The sequence below is a fragment of the Papio anubis genome, chromosome 2, assembly GCF_008728515.1.
Source record: "Papio anubis isolate 15944 chromosome 2, Panubis1.0, whole genome shotgun sequence".
Lineage (NCBI taxonomy): Eukaryota > Metazoa > Chordata > Mammalia > Primates > Cercopithecidae > Papio > Papio anubis.
The window spans coordinates 106,287,539-106,308,385 of NC_044977.1; the positions used below are offsets into that span (position 1 = coordinate 106,287,539).

General features: G+C 52.3%; 1 protein-coding gene across 1 annotated transcript; it reads left to right on the plus strand.

The window, feature by feature from the left end:
- Positions 1-471: 471 nt before the first annotated feature.
- LOC116273680 (collagen alpha-2(I) chain-like) lies at positions 472-14,684 on the plus strand. Its single transcript, XM_031662929.1, has 4 exons — positions 472-519; positions 679-803; positions 921-7,118; positions 12,652-14,684. The coding sequence occupies exons 1-3, from the start codon at positions 472-474 to the stop codon at positions 1,897-1,899; spliced, it is 1,152 nt and encodes a 383-aa protein (XP_031518789.1). The 3' UTR covers positions 1,900-7,118; positions 12,652-14,684.
- Positions 14,685-20,847: the final 6,163 nt, after the last annotated feature.

A 20,847-nucleotide genomic window follows, 5' to 3' on the forward strand; every position in this document is an offset into this window, starting at 1 on the left:
AACAAGCCAAGTTCCACAGAATTCTCTTTTCGTTCCTAAACTAAGAAAGTGACTAGATCTGTTAAAGATGCCCCAAATAAGTACTGCCTTTATTCCAATTGCCCTCGAATTTTTGGGGCTTCCCTCCCTCCACTTTAGGGAAGGTTTTGACCCCCTCTCATTTAATGGCTCCGAAATTCTTGGAAACGGGGCGTGAGTGTGTGTGGGCCTCCCTATTGTTTGTGGCTGGTGTTGGGGCCTCTGTCCGCGGCAAGCTTGTGTCAAGTGGCATGCGTGTGAGCTCTCCTGCCAGGGCCAACAACGCGGGGCTGTTCATCCAAGTACAATCATTTGGAAGTTGGAGCTGCCCCCCACAGCAGCCTTGGCAGGTTTCACAGAACCCAGAGAAGCCGGGCCTTTTCCCACCGGCTACTGAGGAAGGCACAGGGCTCTGGTGCTACCTGGGGCAAACCCCACAACTTCAGGGGTTCAATGGAGACCCAAGCCCTGCTAGAAGGCGAGAGGGAGCCTCCGAAAAGGGTGCGGGGCCCGCGCACACAGCACCTCGGGTGTAATTGGCGCCCGGTAAACCATAAACAATAACAGGCCACCGCCTGTCCGCCCCCGCAGCGGCCCCCTGGCAAAGCGGGGTGCTCGCACTCACACTCTCACAGTTAACTCCAACGGGCTCCTAATTAGCGCCCCCCAACCCGGAGAGTCCCGCTTCGCCCCTACCCGCCACAGCCCCGCGGCCCTCGCCTTGCCTGGGGGGTCGCCTACACATCCCCGACTTCGGGGGGTGCCGGGAGCCCCGCTTCTCTGCCGTGAGTGTGGGGGACTCCCGCGAAAGCTCAAGGCAGGGCCAGGACTTTCGGGGACGTTCGTGCCAAGTCTAGCTCCCCTGGATCCCCCAACCCGCGGGCTGCCTGCCTCCGAGCCAGTTCCAGCCTCCGAGGCGGCTCCGGGGACGGCCTCCCCACCCCATCCCTGGGTCCCGGAGCGGGCGCCGGTGGCGGGGCCTCCTCCGACGTGCGCTCAACCCCGGTCGGACCCGCGCTACCAGCCCGCAGCCCCGCGACCCCGTGCACCTTGCTCCCGGGCGCGCCCCCCCGACGCCGCTCACCTTCTAGCGCCCGGCAGCCAGCGGGCAGCAGCAGCGGCAGCAGCAGCAGCGGAGGGAGCAGCGGCAGGAGCCCCGGCGGCGGCGACAGCGGCGGCGGCGGCGGCGTGCGGGCTCTGGCCATGGCCGGGGCGGCTCTAGGAGCCGAGCCGGGCCGCGCCTGGCCGGGCCGCGCCGGCGGGGCTGCAGGCACCCGAGAGAGGGTGCGCTTGGCGGGCTCCGGGGCAGGCTCGCGTCCGGTCCCAGGAGATCCGGGCGAGAAGGGAATGCAATCCAAGCGGGCGGCTCCGGGACCGAGGCGGCGCACCGAGCTCGGCGATCCTGGGGATGCGGACAGGTCGGTCCCGCGGGAATCTGGACGGACCGGTCCAGGAGGATCCGGGGCGCCGGGGAGCTCGGTGCAGGAGGACTCGGGGGGCGGGCCGGGGCGGGAGGGTGCAGGTGGTCGTGATTCGGGGTGCACAGTAATCTGGCGGTCCGCTGCGGGCCCGACTGGGATCCCGGGCTTCGGGGGCGCGCGCCGTCCGGGGTCCGAGCTGGGATCTTGCTGCGCCGCTCACGTACTCACTTCTGCTGTCCCCAGCGCTGGCGCGGCCGCTCTGGGTGAGAGGGGCGGGACGGCCTGCCTGCCCGTCAACGCTAAGGCCCCGCCCCTAGCGGCTGGCCACCCACTCACAGACCGCCAGGCCCGCTGGTTCGGCCTCGAGAGCACTCAGCTGGAGTTCAGTTGGCGGTGTCTCCGCCAGGCCCACCCTCGGGGTCTCAGGGGCTCGGAGTGGGCGGGACTAAGGAAAAGATGAATTAGATTGGGCGGAGCGATGCCGTCCATCAGAGAGAGAACCCCGCTCCCTGGCGCCCATTGGCGATTGGTAACTGAACCTCAGTCCGAGGAGGTGCCAACCAGCTAAGACGGACCGGGGGCGCCCCCATGTGGCCCGCGCCTGCCCTGCAACGCCCTCATGTGGCTGTAGCTTAGCCCTACCTGGGGGAACCCCCACCGCGCTGTATCCTGTGACCAGGGACTACTTTATCGTTTCTTCATTCTTTCATTGGGCTGAGTATTTAGTCATTCATTCAGCACATCTTTGTGAGCGCCCACAATGTGTCAGACTCTAGTACCTGCGGGTGCTACTGCAATGGACAAGACAGTGGAGGATGTGGGATTAAGTCATCGCTGTAGAGTGTAAGGAGCTTTATTGCCGAGGAGGAAGAGTTCCCGAGCGTACGTGAGGGCGACGGCCAGTGTCCGGCCCTGAAGAACTGGCATTCAAGCTGAAATAGGAAGGATGAGTAGTGAGTGACGGATGTGTGTTCCGGAGGATTGGGGAGGGGAGCAAATACTCTTTGTATGAAGACCTAGGGGCAAGAGAAACTGTGATTCACTGGAGGAATCCGAAAGAAGTTCAGAATAGCTTGAGTGTAAGAGGGACTGAAAGGAGTTCTTAGAAGTAGGTGTTGGGAGAAGGAGGAATTGTTCTGGACTCATGATAAGGCCTTCCTGAGAGTTAAGGTTTGAAGTAGGGGCATGATCTTGGATGAGCATGGCTGCTCTGGGGAGCATGAATGGGCAGAGGCCATGGTGGCAGCAGGGAGACCAGTGAGGGTGCTGTGCGGTGCGCAGGCAGGGGAAGATGGTGGCTTTGGCTAGCGTCATGGCCCTGAGGATGGAGAGAAGCTGGCAGGTGTGAAGTGTATGTAGCAGATAGAGTTCACAGGAATTTGTGATTGGTTGGTGGAGAGATGTGGTAGGTGAGGAAGTCAAGGAGAACAGTAGGTTTCTGGTTTGGGCAAATAGACTTCTGTCCCATTCATTCCACAAACATTTACAAAGTGCAATCAACACTCTGAAACAATAACTCGAACTTATTGCAAGTTATTTTATACAGCCTCATTTTACAGACAAAACGGACATCCAGAAAGGCTCAGTGACTTTCTCAAGTCACGTAGCTAAAAAGTGGCAGAGGTGGGATTTGAACCCAGGACTTTATAGCTTTTAAATACATTTCATCATAAACCTACAGAGGACCTAGGTGCTTGTTTAAAACTCAGAATTCTAAGCCATCCTTTCCTACCTCAAATCTTGGGACTCAGAACCTCTGGAGTTTGGGGTCCAAGATTCTGTATTTTTAACAAGCAGGTGGTTCTGATGCACCTACATTCTGAGAATCACCATCATCATGCAGCTCTCCTGTCCTAACTGGAGAAACCTCCCTCCACAGTCCCTCAGAGCCTTCCCCAGCTACCCTGATTTCTGCAGGCAGAGAGTGAGAAGTTAGATTCTGAATGACCTCAGAAGCAACACAGGCACACTTAGTCCTCTGACCGTGAAGTGCCCTAGCTCTAGTCCTGGAAGTTCCATGAGAGTGAATGAGGTCATAAATCCAGTGCTGAAGGACATTTCTCTGAAAGAGGTCAGTCCTGCTGGTCAGAGACAGAGGCATGTGTGGGTACATGGGGCTGGGGCCCGGACTGCCATGAGTCAGAAGCCTGGCTTCCAACCCCACACCACCCTCAGCATTTTGCCACCAAGATCTGTTCTCAAGCCCTAGGGGCTTTCAGAAACATCTCTCAGGCCTCCAGACCACAGAAGGGCTCTTGGAGATCATCTTGTACGACTCTCCCATTGTAGAGCCGAAAAGCCTAAGGCTCAGAGATGGGTCCCCTTGCCCTGCAGTCCTCCATGCCCTGGAGTGCTGGCTGGGGTTGGGCACAGTGATATTTCGGCAGGTGGCCTGGCAGCAACACATCCCCTAAAGTCCCACTCATTGTAAGGCGGATCTGTGAAGCCGCACTTCTGTTTGCTCAGCATCTGTGCCAGGCAAGGCCTCACCCTGGACAAACACAGCCAGCCAGGCGGCAGGCACCAAGCTCCTTTGTTCTTGGTTCTGATAGCAGAGGCAGCAGGGCCAGCAGGTAACGGAGGGCCTGTCCTCACCGGATGTTGGCACTGTGGTTCCCACGGGAATGCTTCCTGGAGAAAACTGGGGTACTGGCTATAACAGCCCAGGGCAAAAAGGTGACCACCTGGCAAAAGAAGGACTTGGGAAGGGGCAGATGGAAGGATGAAGACTGAAAGCTAGGAAGATAAGGAGAGCTGGGATGCCTCATTTTGTTGGGGTTAGGTGGGCAGAAGTTCCTGCCCCTCCTGTTTCCAGGCTGAGGCGGTCCCAAGGAACCCAGGGAGCAGGTTCTGACCTTTGATTTTGGTATAAAAGGGAAACATCTGGACTGAGGTTGAGGTGTCTCTTTCTGAGCCCATCATTCTTTGCCCATCTGAGTCTAGGAGGAAACTTGATGCAGAAGTAAGAGCTTGGGCTTTGGCATCAGAGAGACCTAAGTCCAAATCCTGGCTCAGCCATTTACCAGCTCTGGGACTTCTGATAAGAAGCTGAACCTTTCTGAGTCTAAATCTCTGCATGAATGAAAGTGGGATGAAAATCATGCCGTCCCTGCAGGGCTATTGTGATGCTCTGGCCAGGGAGCCAGGAGCACTGCAGGGGCCTGATAAATGGTCCTGTGATCATTAATACCCAGTCCTCATATCCACTCTGGAAACACTGTTTGTTTGGGGGCAACTAGAGGAATATGTGTGGATTGAATTGGTGCTTAGTGCTCTTATGGCTATAACCAACTTCAGATTCTCTTTTTAAAAAGATGATAAAGTATCTGTCCCTGGGTTCGTGGGTTCATGGGTTAGGGATAGCTGCAAAAAAGACAAAACTGGGAGGAAGAGAGCCTTGGGCAGTAAGCAATGAGGGGATTGGTTTGATGAGTGCTTTGGGGGCTTTTGTAGAGGATTACGGGGAGGCTGCAGGAGAGAGTTGATGGTGGCATGGCCAGGGTTGTAGCACAGTGGACCAAGCAACAGGGTGGGCAAAGATGTCATTTGCTGGGAAGGGAAGGGAAAGACCTGGGGAGGAGCAGGTTTTGTTGTGTGTGAAGCAGGGGTGATGGGGAAGCGGACTGAGAGTGTCGTGCTGGACTGGCTAAGTTGGGGGGGCCTGTCAGATATCCGAATGGTCACACTGAGCAGGCAGCTGGCTTTCTCACTGCTCCTATCCCCTCCACTGGCCCCCTTGCTTGCCCTCTAAGCAGCCTCAACTCTGGTCTTTCTGTCTCTTGGAGAGTCTTTGCATTGGCTGTTCCCTCTGCCGGGATGCTCTTCCTCCAGCTCCTCACAAGGAGGCCTCCTTCTCAGCATCTAGGTCTCAGCCTAAATGTTGCCTGCTGGCTGCCTTGATCTCCTCCCTCCTCTCCCACACCACCACTGCCTATCCCATTGCACTATTTTATCTTCCTTATACTTCTTAGCACTAGCTGAGATGATATTATTTAGTCATTTGTTCACATATATATTGTTTGTCTCCCCTTCTAGAATGGAAACTTCCTACGGGCAGGAGCTGCTCTTGTTTATCACTGAATCTCCAGTATAAGGACCAGTGCCCTACATGAAGCAGCCTCTCAATAACAATTTAGTAAATAATTAGTAATTACGGTAAACATGTGGTGGCCTTGTTGGCATTTCCTCTTTCCAAGCGTGTGGCAGACATTGCTAATAGATCACAGACTCTTTCCTCCACATGATGCTCCCAACAGCCCTTGCCAATCTATCAGAGTTGGGCATGAAGGTAAATCTACCTGCCATCCATGTAGTAGAGAAAGCTTCCATGCTCACTACTTGTGTGACCTTGTGTGAGTCTTTTAAAGCTCTTTGGGCCCGATTCCTTCATGTAATGACTCATACAAGATGTAGGGGTAGACCTGCCACCCCTTTTATATGTGAGCCCCCAGTCTAGAGCCTGGATACCACTGTGAGGACATGCCCCATCCCCCAGACAGGGGCTCAGTGCCGGTCTTTGAGTTACAACCACTCCTGGGCTTTCCCCTCCTGCTTCCCTGTTTTCTCACCAGCCCTAGGAAGCAATGCTGAAGAGACCTTTGATATCTGGTCCAAAAATCCCCTCATTTTCAGATAAGGAAACTGAGCTAAGAAGAAACGTCAGTGGAGCCAGAAACTCAGCAAAGACCACTTGTCCACACCCAACACTTTAGCAGCAGCCATCCCTGTGCCCTAGCTCTGCCGGGGCAACTCTCAACACCTCCTCTCAGTAATGGGGAGATGGGGGCTGCAGCTCCTTATATCCAGGCACAATCCCAAACCCCAGGAGGTGAGCGCCTGGCCTCCCTCCAGGCTCCAGGCAGTTGGCGGGAGAAGGATGCCCCATGGATTCCTGGCCCTCTTTCCCACTTCCAAGCTGCCCATTCAGAGGAGGTGAGAAAGGGGCAGGCCTCTTCCTCCACAGTTGCTTTCGGAAATTGCCTCGGGGTTTTTGGGCCAGGGTGAGGCTCTTAGCTGTTCCAAAGCCAATTAATGCCCTGTTGTCAGCTTCTCACCTTCATCTTCTTCCGCTCCAACATGTGTCATCCCCTCTACTCTCCTGAAGCTGTTCTGCGGCCGGTACCCTCTCTGACAAGAGCTCCGTTCTGGCTTCCTTTTAGGAAGGGTGGAGGAGGAAATGGGTGAGTATTGACTAAACTTCTCTGTGATCCTAAATGAAGGTGCTTTAAACATCTCCCAGAGAGGGAACCGCTTCAGTTGCCTTTGAGCCTGCCTGTGCAGAGCTCTTGTTTGCAAACTGTCTTTTCTTGTGGAGAAGCTGTGCTTCCTTTTCTAGGAGCTATTTGGGGAAACACTAATGTTTGCAGGAACAGAAAGCCAGCTCCCTGCTCAGGAGGACAGGGAGGACCCAGCGGGATTCAAAAGCGCTAATTAAGGGCCAATATCCATAGACATTTGGGGAAAGTTAAAAAATGGAAAAGAAGTGGGTTTTCACGTTTAATTAGGAAGGTGGGAACATCAGGGACTAAGGGAAATTTTTAGGAAGACAGATTTTTAACTTGATATTTAATATTTCAGCCCATTTATTGAACGGTCATCATATGTCAGGTGCAGGAATGCAACTGTGAACCACCAGACAAGGCCCCTGTCCTCAGGGAGATCACAGTCACAGGGAGAAAGGTGAGTGTCAAGCAGTTCCGGACAATCACAAGGTGCCATGGGAACACAGGCGCAGATGGGCCACCCAACCCGTTGTGCCAAATATAACTCTGGGAGAGGGGTCAGGGAGGGCTTCCTCTGGAACAGACCCCGCACAGAGACTTGGCTGAGGCCTGGAGAATAGGAGGATTTGGGCAGGAGAGGATGACGGAGAAGGCTGAGTGGCAGGGTTCTCAGCCCTAGACACACACGGAATCACCTGGGAAGGTTTTTAGGAAGAAGGATGCCACCCCCAGAGATACTGGTCTGCCTTAGGGCCTGGGCATGGGTGCGTTTCTAAAGCCCCCAGGGGGTTCTCATGCTGGGGAGAAGGGGAAGGGAAGTTTTGAGAACCACTGCATCATGAGATATGTGTTGGAGACACGGACAGTCAGGTGGGGTCAGCAGCGGCCACAGCACACAGGGCTTTGTTAGCTGTGTTAGGAGTTTCCAGTTCAGCCTGAGAGAGACACGAACTCCTAGATGGGTTTTAATGTTTCAAGCAGAAGCCTCAGTCAGTCACAATGCTTTATAAAACAAAAGCTTTTAGAAAAATCTCAGTTACCTCTTTCTTCTCCCTCCCTCTCCCACTGCTGATGTAGAAGGATCCCTGGAGAGAGGTTCACTCGGGGCCACCAGGGCCAACTGGACCTTCAAGGTCTCCTGGCCCATCTCCTTCCCAAAGGAGGCCTTCTCAGGGCTTCTCCTTTCCTCTGCAGAGCTAAGGCCTTTGCCAGGCCCTGCCCTGTGTCTCTGGGCAGCACGAGTCCTTTGCATCTGCTTCCGGTGGGGAATGGCCATCTGAATGTCAGGTCTCTTCTCGCCTTTTGTCCCCACTCTGCCCGGGTCCCAGGTCTGGCCAGTTTCCCCCTGGGTTTCTATTTTCTTGGTTTTTTTCTTTTTTTGTTTTGTTTTTTGAGACGGAGTTTTGCTCTTGTCACCCAGGCTGGAATGCAGTGGTGCAATCTCGGCTCACTGCAACCTCTGCCTCCCAGATTCAAGTGATTCTCCTGCTTCTGCCTCCCGAGAAACTGGGACTACAGGTGCCCGCCACCACGCCCCGCTAAGTTTTGTATTTTTAGTAGAGACGGGGCTTCACTATGTTGGCCAGGCTGGTCTCAAACTCCTGACCTCAGGTGATCCCCCTGCCTTGGCCTCCCAAAGTGCTGGGATTCCAGGCATGAACCACTATGCCCAGCCGCCCCCTGGGAAGTGGCTGGCACATGACCTGGCCCAGCGTGCAATACAAACGAGGCAATTCCTTTACGCTGGTTTCTGAAGCTGCCAATCCTGGACCAGGCCTAACAGCCTTTTCCTTCAGAATCTGTTTTGTCGGGCCTGTCTGGGTCCCTCCTGCTACACACAGAATCCTCGCTGCACCTCCTGCCACCAGCTGGAAGGAGAACAGCACAGTGAAAGGAAGAAGGCCTTAGAGACGGACTTGGGTTCGAGTCCTTGACCCCATTTCCCATTAACTTTGTGAACTCTAGCAAGTCACCTATCTCTCCCATTCTCGGTTTCCTCATTTGTAAAATAATGGCATCAACCTCTTTGGACAACTGCGAAGAATGAGTGACAGAAACATGTAGAAGCCTGAATGGAGTACCTAGCACATAGTAGGTCTTCAGTCAATGGTAGCACCATTTACTATCATTCATTACTGTTAATTATTGTTACTCGTGCTGGGTATTCTGCCAATGATAGGATTTCTTTGAGCTTGTATCCCCTTTTGTAAAACAAGATGTGCCACCTAGCTTATAGGACTGATGTGAATTCCAGCATGCAGGCAGTTTCAGAGACTTTTTTTTTTGTTGAGATGGAGTCTTGCCCTGTCACCCAGGCTGGAGTGCAGTGGCACGATCTTGGCTCACTGCAAGCTCTGCCTCCCAGGTTCATGTCATTCTCCTGCCTCGGCCTCCCAAGTAGCTGGGACTACAGGTGCCTGCCATCACTCCCGGCCAATTTTTTGTATTTTTAGTAGAGATGGGGTTTCACCCCGTCAGCCAGGATGGTCTCGATCTCCTGATCTCGTGGTCCGCCCGCCTCGGCCTCCCAAAGTGCTGGGACTACAGATGTGAGCCACCGCACCTGGCCAGTTTCAGATAGTTTTAAAGACATTTTATTAGATCTGGAGGCTACTCATGGGCCAAGAAAATGCTGAATATCTAACAGACCCGGCAGACGTTCCAACCTGCGCTTGGTTTTTATTTTTATTTTTTGAGACTGAGTCTCACTCTGTCACCCAGGCTGGAGTGTAGTGGCATGATCTTGGATCACTGCAACCTCAGCCTCCCAGTTTCAAGCGATTCTTGTGCCTCGGCCTCCCAAGTAGCTGGGGTTACAGGCACCCGGCACCACACCCGGATCATTTTTGTATTTTTAGTAGAGACGGGGTTTCACCATGTTGGCCAGGCTGGTCTCGAACTCCTGACCTCAAGTGGTCCCCCCGCCTCAGCCTTGCAAAGTGCTAGGATTACAGGTGTGAGCCACTGCGCCCAGCCCAACCTGTGCTTAGGTTGCAGAGGTTTATACCACTGTCTGGCTGGCAGATTGACAGAGAAGCCTTCCAAATGCTTGTGGGAACTGCTGTAACAGGGCCCATTGTCTGCCACGCAGTACCATGGGAGCAAAGCCCTGGATCCATATGGTATCTGAATGGTCTAGGACCAGATCTCCCCAGAGACAGACACTCATAAATGATCATGACTCTAGAGTTGAAGTTCTGCTCTGTGCATCCCTTTCCTCCTTCTTTCCTTCATTCACTGAACAGGGGTTAAACAAGGGAAAGGGTCTATTCAATGGGATTTCACCAGAGGGAAATCTGGGAATGGCCAAATCTTGGCCTCCTGTGATCCCTCTTTCCATAAGGTTCCCAAGGCTGTGAGGGTAAAAATAAACGAGAAACCAAAGTGCCCCTTTGTTACAAGTTTGGGTGACTGTGTGATTCCCCAAGACAGGCTGCTTTTGGCATGGGGTGGGCCATGTGCTTCAGCCTCACAGCCCAGATTGGGTCTTACCAAGGGCTGCAGCCCAAACGAGGAGCACTGCCAACTACCCAGGCACTCTGTGGGAAGACAAGAGAGAGAAGATGCCAGCTTGCAAGAGAGTCCAGGCTCTCTTCCTGACCCAGTGGGCCTGATGAAGGAAGCTGAAGAAGGACCACAGAAATGTGGGTCAGTTTCATACACTGATTGTGATTCTGTCCCTGTCTGCGTCTTGGAAACTCACCCAGTCAATCCGCATCCCTGGAAAAGGTGGGGCACGGGAAGAGAGTGAGAGGGGGAGTTTCTCCACCTCCGTCAGGGATACAACAGTGAGCATGGTAGGCATGGCCCCTGTTTTCAGGGAGCTTACAGTCCAGCAGGGGCGATCGTCGCGGACATGATTTGGTTATTGCAAGGTAAGAAGTCCTGTGCTGGAAAAGCATGGGAGCCTATGAAAGCATGCTTGGGAGGCCAGGCAAGGCTGTGCCGAGGAACGACTGTGGAGGCTGAAATGTTAAGAATGACTTACCCTGGCCGGGCACAGTGGCTCACGCCTGTAATCCCAGCATTTTGGGAGGCCAAGGTGGATGGATCACCTGAGGTCAGGAGTTCGAGACCAGCCTGGCCAACATGGTGAAACCCCATCTCTACTAAAAATACAGAAATTAGCTGGGCATGGTGCTGGGCACCTGTAATCTCTGCTACTTGGGAGGCTGAGACAGAAGAATCAGTTGAACTAGGCAGGCGAAGTTTGCAGTGAGCCGAGATTGAGCCATTGTACTCCAGCCTGGGTGACAAGAGCGAAACTCTGTCCAAAAAAAAGGCTTACCTGGGCAAGGCAAAGTTGGGGGAGTGGACAGGGAAGGAAGAGGCAGACAGAATCACACTCATGCAAGGAAAGAATGAGCTACTGATGCTTTCTCACCTGAGAAGGCTTCCCTGCCCCTAAATGCCATGATGCCCAGGCTCTGTCCTCAGGCCTTTGCCAGCCTCACACTATACCATGCCGTTGGGGGATACCAGCTCCACCTATGGCTCTTTCTCATGCTCCACACCCCATGGACCCACTGAACCCTAGGCATTTCCACTTGGGTGTCCTGCAGGCACCTCAAACCCAACATTTCCAAAATGAAACTCCTCTCTCTCCCACCTCCACTGCCACCGCTTCCTCCTCCTGGGCTTTGCACCTCAGTGAAGGGCAGTTCCATCTACCCAGTGCCCAAACCAGAAGCCTGAGGCCAATGTAGACCCCACTCCTTCCTCCCTTCCCAGTCCTATGAGTTCTCAGTCGTGACAGATTTCTTCTCACACTCTCTGGCATCTACTGATTCATGTCCTCCTGTCATCCTAGCTACTTCCTTGGGACAGGCTAGTCCTTTCCTCTCTTGCCTGTTTGACTGTAGTGACTTTCTAACAGGTCCCCAAACTCTTAACCACTGTGTTATTCTGTTAAATTACGATTTGTGATCAAATGAGGTGTCCTCACCAGGCAGCCATCCCTGGTTGGATGGGGAGCAAACACAGTGATTAAGAATGTGGTGCTGCAGTCAAGCTAGTTGGGTTAAGTACTGTCACTCACTGTCACCGTGATGTTGACAAGTCCTGCCCCCTGCCCAAGCCTGTCTCCTTACCTGGAAAATGGAGCTAGTGGGGCCTGAGAGCTGCTGGTCTTGTCTGTCCACAATAAACTTCCCTCCTTCTCACCCTTCCTTTGAGTGAGCGGCCCCTCAAGTCCGCATAGTGGGGTGGTCAATCACAGAACCTGATCCCCGATCCCAGGGGCAGGAACCGGCCCGTGTTAGTCCTGGGAACTGGACTCCTGGGGCAGTCACAGGGACTGAAGGGAGTTGGCCCTGGGTCGGCAGAGCAGCAGGCCTCGGTCCTGCGCCCGTTTATCCCGAAAGCGGCTGTTCATCTTTTCCTTCAACTATCCCGTGTCCTTCCAACATTTTCTCTCTCTGCCTCCCTTTCTCTCCTCAGTCTCTCCTCTTCTCTTTCCCTCCCACCCTCTCTCTCTTTCTCTGCTTAATTTAGGGCCTGTTTCTGATTCTAAATCCTAACATCTACAAGATAGCACTGTTGGCAGGAGGCAATGGGGCAGTGCCCGGGGAGCCTGGTTCCCAGAATGTTAACTACTGCTGTGAGGGCCACCACCCGGTCATCCCGGAGCCAGCCTGATGGGAGGGGGGCCTCTGTGGGGCCACTTAGCGGACCACGGTCCCCCAGCAGATGAGCAGGGGTTGGCTGCTGACTTCCGGTCCTGCACAGGACCAGGCCGCTGGGTGTCCCAGTGAGGGTCCATTTGCTGCTGCCTCATGCTCAAAGCCTGCAGATCAACCACTCGTGGTCCTTTCTGAGGGGGTGGTCTTTGTAAACACGCCCAGCCCAAGCTCCTCAGCCTGTGGTGGTTGGAGATTTCAGTCTTTCCTCTCACAGGAGCCCTCCAGGTCTCCAGGTCAGAATCTGTCCTCCTAGAGATCCCTCAAGCTCAGTGCTTTTCTCCTGGATGTCTGTTGTTTTTGTCTCTTCAGGGCCACCTCAATCGCCCCACTTTGGGGAACTGCTATACCCCAATCCAATCATGGCATTCTAGTGGACCCGCTAGTCACTGCACCCCACCCTGTGGCCACAGGGGTGATCAAGGGACAGGGGAGAGACCATGGAGCTGCCCTCATTTCCAGAGCTGCAATGTTGCCAGTTGGGGGTGCTGGTGGCCATCTCCCCCAACATGGAGAGCATTCATCTACAGTAACAGAAAAGAAAAGAAACAGAGAAGAATTCAGGAGGCAAAAAGAGATGAGACAATATCATCTGAATTCCTCCATGCAGTCTGCTTCTGGGCCCAACCACCTCCAGGTGAAAGACTGACTCTGTTCTTCATTTCACAAGCTTTGACTGAGTTCCCAGTGCAGGAAGGAGAACACAGAAGAGTAAGGTAGTGTCGCTGTCCCTGGGGAGTGATTGTGCCGTGACAGACATATGGACATGTGCATGGAGGCAGATACACATATGCACACACTCATGGGGATAACACAGGGGGCACAAAAGCAAGAGTGTGCAACTCTCATCTGGGAGAACATCTAGGAGGCGGTGGCTCCACAAAGACTTCATGGAGTTGGTGGCCCCAGAGGAGTCTTGAAGCTCCATTGGCAAGAGCAATCCTCAACGGGCCTGCCCTTCCAAGTAACAGCCTAGGTTTCCAAAGCTGCTCAGTGGGAAATCCTTTGTGGACCTATTGCTAAGAATAAGCCCTTGTCACACGAGCACACTGCCAGCTGAAGGCCTTCTCTCAGAGGTGGCACAATACTTACTGGAAGGGAACCATCGAATGCGGATGCCCTGAGCTGTCACCCCCACAGACCTCCCATTGTGTCCATCATTTCCTCCGGAAGTTTCGATGTTGGAAGGCCGCTCTGACCTACCTCTTCAGGTTGAACAAATGATCCAATTATCTATGTACGATCCCAGATTGTCTTGAGCTGAATGGATGGGAATGGGGGGGCGGCTGTCTTGAAAAGAAAATGCCAGAGGGAGTCCAGCCATCCACAAGCTGTTAGCTGGAGCCGATTGCCCACAAAGGATCCCTTTGTTATTCCAGGAGGTGTTGTCACAAGAGCTTGGCCACAGCTCTCGAAGCACGTCCAGGAACTGTTCTAGTGAGAGCGCTGGCAGGGAGCTCTGTCTGGTGGCCTGGAACAGATTCTAATCTTGAGGAGACTGGGAGGGGTAACACCCGCCAACCTGCTCAGCACCACCTGCCCCGGGAGCTGACCATCCCATGGGCAGTGACCAGGGAGCATGGCCAGCACTCCATGGGCCAGATCTTCACAAGGAAAGGGCTTGTGAGTTTCTGGCTAGCTTCTTCTCTGAAAGCTTCCAAGGGCTCGTGCTTCCATCTTAAACAATTGCGGGACGATAGCAGAAACAATGGCAAATGTTGCCCTGTGGTTTGTATAACACAGGCTCTCCATCATTCAGTCATCCCCACGTTGGCCACAGCAGAGTACCTGTGGATAGGAAATTGCTGTGAATTGCCACCCTCCTACAGAAGGTGACCATATAAATTATCTTTCAAGTCTGAACACCTTGAAGAGTCAAAGGTGGTACTATTAATAATTACACTGGGACAACTGGCCTGAATTGGGACTACCCTGGGTAAATATAGGAGTTTGGGCTCCCTACTTAGTCCCTCAAAAAAAAGGTCAAGACGAAAGAATGATACCTTGAAGCAAATTGTTGGTGGAGATGGCCAAGAAACGTTTCCAAAGTCCTCTTTTGCTTCATGTCTTTCACTCCATGTTTTGCAACAGGATGTTCTGAATCAATGTTGGCACAGCTTGCCTCAGTGACCTCCGTCCGGGCTTTGCCAAGGATGTCATAGCCAAGAACATGGTCTAGCTGCAGTTCTCTGTGCAACTATTCTCCCAAAAGGTTGTTAGGGACGGTATAAAGAATATAGGCTTGTGGCCGAGAGCGGTGGCTCACGCCTGTGGTCCCAGCACTTTGGGAGGCCAAGGCGGGTGGATCACCTAAGGTCAGGAGTTCAAGACTAGCCTGGCCAACATGGTGAAACCCCGTCTCTACTAAAATAAAAAAATATATATACAAAAATTAGCAGGGCATGGTGGTGAGCACCTGTAGTCCCAGCTACTCAGGAGGCTGAGGCAGGAGAATCATTTGAACCTGGGAGACAGAGGTTGCAGTGAGCTGAGACTGTGCCGCTGCACTCCAGCCTGGGAGACAGAGGGAGACTCTGTCTAAAAAAAAAAAAAAAGAAGAAAAGAAGAATGTAGGCTTGTACGTGTGAAATGTGGTGATACCAAGTGTGAGTGAGGGCACAGAGCAACAGAAACTGGCTCACGCTGGCATGAAGGTAACCTGCACGCCAGACGGGAAAAGCACCGTACTCCAAGCCCAGTAACCTCCCCAGGTGTACACGCTTGGGAAAGTCTCACGCATGTGCAGTATACCAGAACAAAAATGGTTGTAGCAGCATTATCTGTAACAGTAAAAAATGGGAAGCAACCTGAAACTTCATCAGCAGAGTCATGGATTTTGAAAAGCAGTAACAATACACAAATTAGAGATATATGTATTCAAATGGATAAATGTCACACACAATTTTAGTAGACAAAAGCAAGATGCAAGAGGAGGATTTCTTTCCTATGATGCTGTCTATATAAGGCAGAAAAACATGCAATCAGATGCAATGTACTGGGTATGGAATCTTTCATATATGGCAAAGGCATATAGACGGGTGAAAATGATCAACACAAATTCAGGACAGTGGTTGGAGGGGAGAGAGGTGAGAGGATCAGGAGGGAATACAGACAGCTACACTCTAATAGTTTCCTCTTCCTTTTTCCTTTTTTTTTTTTTTTTTTTTTTTGAGACGGGGTTTCACTCTTGTTGCCCAGGCTGGATTGCAATAGCGCGATCTCAGTTCACTGCAACCTCTGCCTCCCAGGTTCAAGTGATTCTCCTGCCTCAGCCTTCCGAGTAGCTGGGATTACAGGTATGCACCACCACACCTGGATAATTTTTTGTATTTTTAGTAGAGACAGAGTTTCACCATGGCCAGGCTGGTCTTGAACTCCTGACCTCAGGTGATCTGCCCGCCTCGGCCTCCCAGAGTGCTGGGATTACAGGCGTGAGCCATCGCACCCGGCCAGTAGTTTCCTTTTTCACTTGGGCATGACTCATTCCAGGGTGTTGTATGAGATAGGTCTACATTATAGTTCCAGTCCAGCCCTTCACTTCACATGGCCTTAGACAGACTATGTAACCGTTTCCTTCTCTGTAATGGGGGTACTCAGTTCTCATGTCATAGGGTGGCTGTAAAAATCCTTTCATGTTTTGTAAGGGTTTATTTTGTTGCCTACATAAAGTTGTGATCTTGGCTCCTTCTGCAATAAACCCTGACAGCAGGTGTTCCGCAAAGGAAGACGACTGAGCGGGTGCCACAGCTGTACTGGCGGCCTGGTGTACTGGGGTGCAGCTAGGCCTGGTGTGATGTGACCATTTGCAAAGACACCCCCAGCCCCGCCCTGGTGTTCTATGGCCAGGTGCACTGCTCAAGCTATTTCTTCTTGTTTCCCTCTCTCTCCCTCCCTCTTTCTTGTTTTTTTCTCCTGCTCATTCACAGGACTAGAGAGGCAGATCCATGGCCACTAAGCTGTTAAGTGGCAAAACTGGGATTCGAATCCAGGTGTCTCAGAGATGAAGCACTTCCCAACTAAGCCAGGGGCCCACGACTTTAGTCACCTTACAACTACCTGGGGATCTTTAAGAAACACCAAAGCCACTGGGTGTGGTGGCTCACGCCTGTAATCCCAGAACTTTGGGAGGCCAAGGCAGGCGGATCACGAGGTCAGGAGATCGAGACCATGCTGGCTAACACGGTGAAACCCATCTCTACTAAAAATGCAAAAAATTAGCTGGGTGTGGTGGCGGGCGCCTGTGGTCTCAGCTACTCAGGAGGCTGAGGCAGGAGAATGGTGTGAACCTGGGAGGTGGAGCTTGCAGTGAGCCAAGATTGTGCCACTGCACTCCAGCCCTCACAATCTCTGGATGCTCTGACCCTGTGAGTGTGGGAGTTTTCAGAGCTCCCTGGATAATGGTGATGCCCAGCCAGGGTTGAGCTCTCCTGCACTGCTGTTCCTGCATGCCCTGCCCTTTGCAATACCCCATCATCCTTGTGGCACTCCTGCTGTGAATGAGCCAGCTGCCTCTAGTCTGTGCACTTCTTGACAGCAGAGTTCACATCTTTCATCTTTATGTCCCCAACATGCAGCACAATTTCTGGCACACTTTTGGAAGAGTGCTTAGAACTCTGCAAGAGAGAGAAGCTGAGACTGAGATGAGGAAGTTTCGGGGAGGCAGACAGACTTGGCCTGCCCAATACGTGGTGTTGACTGAAAGGAAGGGCTGCCCGCCACGTATTGAGCTCCCCACTGGAAGAAGTAATCAAGAAGAAGCAGAAGCTGATGCTTCCTAAGGGACTACTGCCTATGTTCAGATTCTATTTGTTTCTCTCCACCATCACCAAAGTGAGCATTTCCACCTCACAGTTCTTATTCCTAGAGGCACAGAGTCTCTTGCAAGAAGGCAACAGGGAAATCTACTTCGGCCACCAGCCAACCCTGTACGGAAATCCCCTCAGCTGCAGCTCCGTACTCTCTGTAGTGGGGACCTTATTCCGCACCGTACAGTCAGCTTGGACAGCTCTAATGATTAGAAAATTCCCCCTTCCTTGGGTCAAGGTTTGTGCTCTACAACTCCTGTCATTTGGCCCTGGTTCTGCCCTCTGGAGTGGCATCATTTCTTCATCCCACTCACAGGGTTGCATAGGCTGCAGAAATGACTTTGGATTTTACGTCAAGTGAAATGGGGGGGCAAATGATGTATTGTTAAACCAGGGAGCAGGGGTGGCAACGTGATTTGATTTCTGATTTCAAAAGAACGCTGTGGGCCAGGTGCGGTGGCTCATGCCTGTAATCCCAGCACTTTGGGAGGCTGAGGCAGGCAGATCACCTGAGGTCTGGTGTTCGAGACCAGCCTGGCCAACATGGTCTAACCCCATCTCGACTAAAAACACAAAAATTAGCTGGGCGTGGTGGTGGGCACCTGTAATCCCAGCTACTTGGGAGACTGAGGCAGGAGAATCGCTTGAACCCAGGAGGCTGAGGTTGCAGTGAGCTGAGATTGCACCATTGCACTTCAGCCTGGGCAACAAGAGCAAAACTCTGTCTCAAAAAAGAAAAAAGGAAAGGAAACAACAACAACAACAACAACACTGTGTTACTGTGTGGAATCTGGATTACAGGGGAGTAACAGAAAGAACCCAGCAGATGGGTTGGGAAGCTCCTGGCATCATTCAAACAAGAGATGATGGTGGCTTGGGCAGTGGCGCCAGCAGGGAAGATGGATTTGGGATGTGTTTTGGGTGCAGAGCCAGCAAGACTTGCTGATGGATTGGATGTGCATGTGTGAGTATTTGCCTAGTGTAAGAGAATCTTGGCCTTTATGTGTCATCTTTATTAACAAGATATAGCTAAATTTAAACTATTCATATTTTCATATTCAGAGGATGGATAATTTATTCATAATTACTGAGATCACTTTAGTTTTGATTTCTACCTTTGTGTTGTTGCTTTTCTGGTTGTTATCTTTATTCTCATTCCTGATTTTCTAGATTTATTGTCTTGTTTCTTATCTCTTCCCCTATTTTCTTTTCCCCTTTTAAACAGATTACTTATAACATATCTGACATACAAGCTTTCATGTCTTCCTTCCTTTTCTACATGGATAATAAGGGAATCTGTGGAGGCACTTCTGTCTGAAAAGAAGAGAAAGTGGAGGAGGAGGAAAGGAGGAGGAGGGGGACGAGGGGGAGGAGGAGGAGATGCTTCCTAAGGGATTGCTGCCTATGTTCAGGTTCCATTGGTTTCTCTCTACCATCACTGAAATGGGCATTTCCACCTCACAGTTCTTATTACTAGAGGTACAAGAATAACTGTACCTCCGGACTCCCAACATCAGTCTCCTCCCCAGCCTGACCCCAGCCTCACCCTCACACAGCCTCAGCTCCCACTGAGCCCCACTCTCTGCAAGGTGGAGGGGTGACCCAGAGCGAAGAAGGCCAGGCGGTTGGGTTCCCAGGACCGACTCACCTGTCAAGGACGAGCGGAACCGCAAACCTAGAGAAGTTCAGAGAAAATCCACCAGATGGCACTGCAGCACTGCCCTGGAAAGAACATCCCGCGACGGCTTTTTTCCAATTAGCAAAGTACTACCGTATTGAGCACCCGTTTAGCACAAAGCCCTGGGTGAGATGCTGAGATGCAAAGATCAGGGCACAGGTGCTGCCCACTGCCACGTCGGGGGAGGGCTCAGAGCCCGTGGAGAGGGGTGAGAAGGTGGTAACCAGGCAGGGCGTGGCTTTTTCCTGTTTCTGGGGACTTTAATTATAGGACACACGCATACGTGCAACCACACAACACATACATACACCAAGTAGACAACACACATCATATAAGCAACACCCACATTCACACCACACAAACAACACACACACACACGCACACACCACACAAGTCACATACACACACCCTGCAGCCCTGGGCACCTTCGAGGGGCCAGCTTGGGCAGACCCAGGGCCAAAGAGGAGGTAGGTTAGAGACTCTGAGGAGAATGTGGAGTAGAGCATTGGTGAGTTTATAGCTTGAGAGAACAACCCCCACGGCCCCCAGACAATCCACACATCATTAGAGTCGCTGTAAAATAGCCCTATTAAAATGCACACATGTTAACCACATGCTATCCAAGGGTTATATGAACTCATCGATACCCACTCACACATTAGCACAGATTTGCTGAGCGCTGAGGTTGGGGTGGGGAATCTTCTGTCAGAGGGCCACAGGGGAGGAGAATGCTAGCCAGGCTTTAAGGAGTGCTGATTGGGTGCAGACACTGTGCTGTGAGCTAAAATACTAAAATATTATTCCCATTCGGGGCTGGGCACCGTGGCTCAGTAATTCCAGCACTTTGGGAGGCCAAGGCGGGCAGATCACGAGGTCAGGAGTTCAAGACCAGCCTGACCAACATGGCAAAAACCCGTTTCTACTAAAAATACAAAAATTAGCCAGGTGTGGTGGTGCATGTCTGTAATCCCAGCTTCTTGGGAGGCTGAGGCAGGAGAATCGCTTGAACCCCGGAGTCGGAGGTTACAGTGAGCTGAGATCATACCACTGCACTCCAGAGCGAGACTCCATCTCAAAAAAAAAATCCACATTTTATAGAGGAGGACACCAAGGCTCAGAGAAGTGAAGTGGCTTGCCCAGGATCACATAGCCAGTAGGTGGAGGAGCTGGGGTTCTAACTCTGCCCCTAAGGAACTCACAGTTAGTTGGGGCGTTGTATATAGAAAAAGACCCTAAATGACACAGAGCATACAGCAAAGAGCAACTTCATTTTCTTTCTTCCTCCCCTTTCTTTCTCTTCTCCCTTTCTTTTTCTCCCTCCCTCCCTCCCTTCTTTCCTTCCTTCCTTCCTTCCCTTCTCTCTCTCCCACCTCTCTCTCTCTGTCTCTCTCCCCCATCTCCTTCTCTCTTTCTCTCCTCACTCCCTCATCTCTCTCTCTCTCTCCCCTGCTCTCTCTCTCTCTCTCTCTCTCACACACACACACACACACACACCTCTGTCTCTCTCCCTCTCTCTCTCTGTCTCTCCTTCCAGGACTTAATATGCTCTGTTTGCATTCACAAGAGCTTCCCCTGAGAAGGAAACAGCATCCCCTGCTCAGACTGCCCTACCCTAATGACTCCAAGTAGCCTTGTGTCACCTACAGATGCAGCCTGTCGCCTGAAGCCTCTGGCCCAGCAGACATTATGGTGCTGAAAGATCAATGGTGGGGAAGGACGCCTATGGTGTTTGTGCAGGCTCCAGTGGGAGACTCACAGTGAGCCCTCTGAGATTCTCTAGCAAGGCCATGCCATCTGCAGTGAGAACTACATGCCAAAAAACAAAAAAAAATAAAATAAGAAACTGCCATGGGGCACCAAGTGACTGTGCAGCCAGAACTGCCCATTGTGAGCTGGGTCTTGTCAGTCCTCCCAAGCCATAAGGCCAAGCAGGTCCAGCAGCAGCCCATTGTAAGATGGAGATGCATCCTCCAGGATTGAAGTGAGTAGACCGCAAGCCGCAGGGCCCCCACCCCAGCTCGAGCC

Bases quoted from the DNA above. Each gene is read 5' to 3' on its own strand.
- LOC116273680 (XM_031662929.1), top strand. From the start codon at position 472: ATGGAGACCCAAGCCCTGCTAGAAGGCGAGAGGGAGCCTCCGAAAAGG. The intron at 520-678 runs GTGCGGGGCCCG...GCTCCTAATTAG, and splicing joins AGAGGGAGCCTCCGAAAAGG to CGCCCCCCAACCCGGAGAGT. The intron at 804-920 runs GTGAGTGTGGGG...CCTCCGAGCCAG, and splicing joins GGGAGCCCCGCTTCTCTGCC to TTCCAGCCTCCGAGGCGGCT.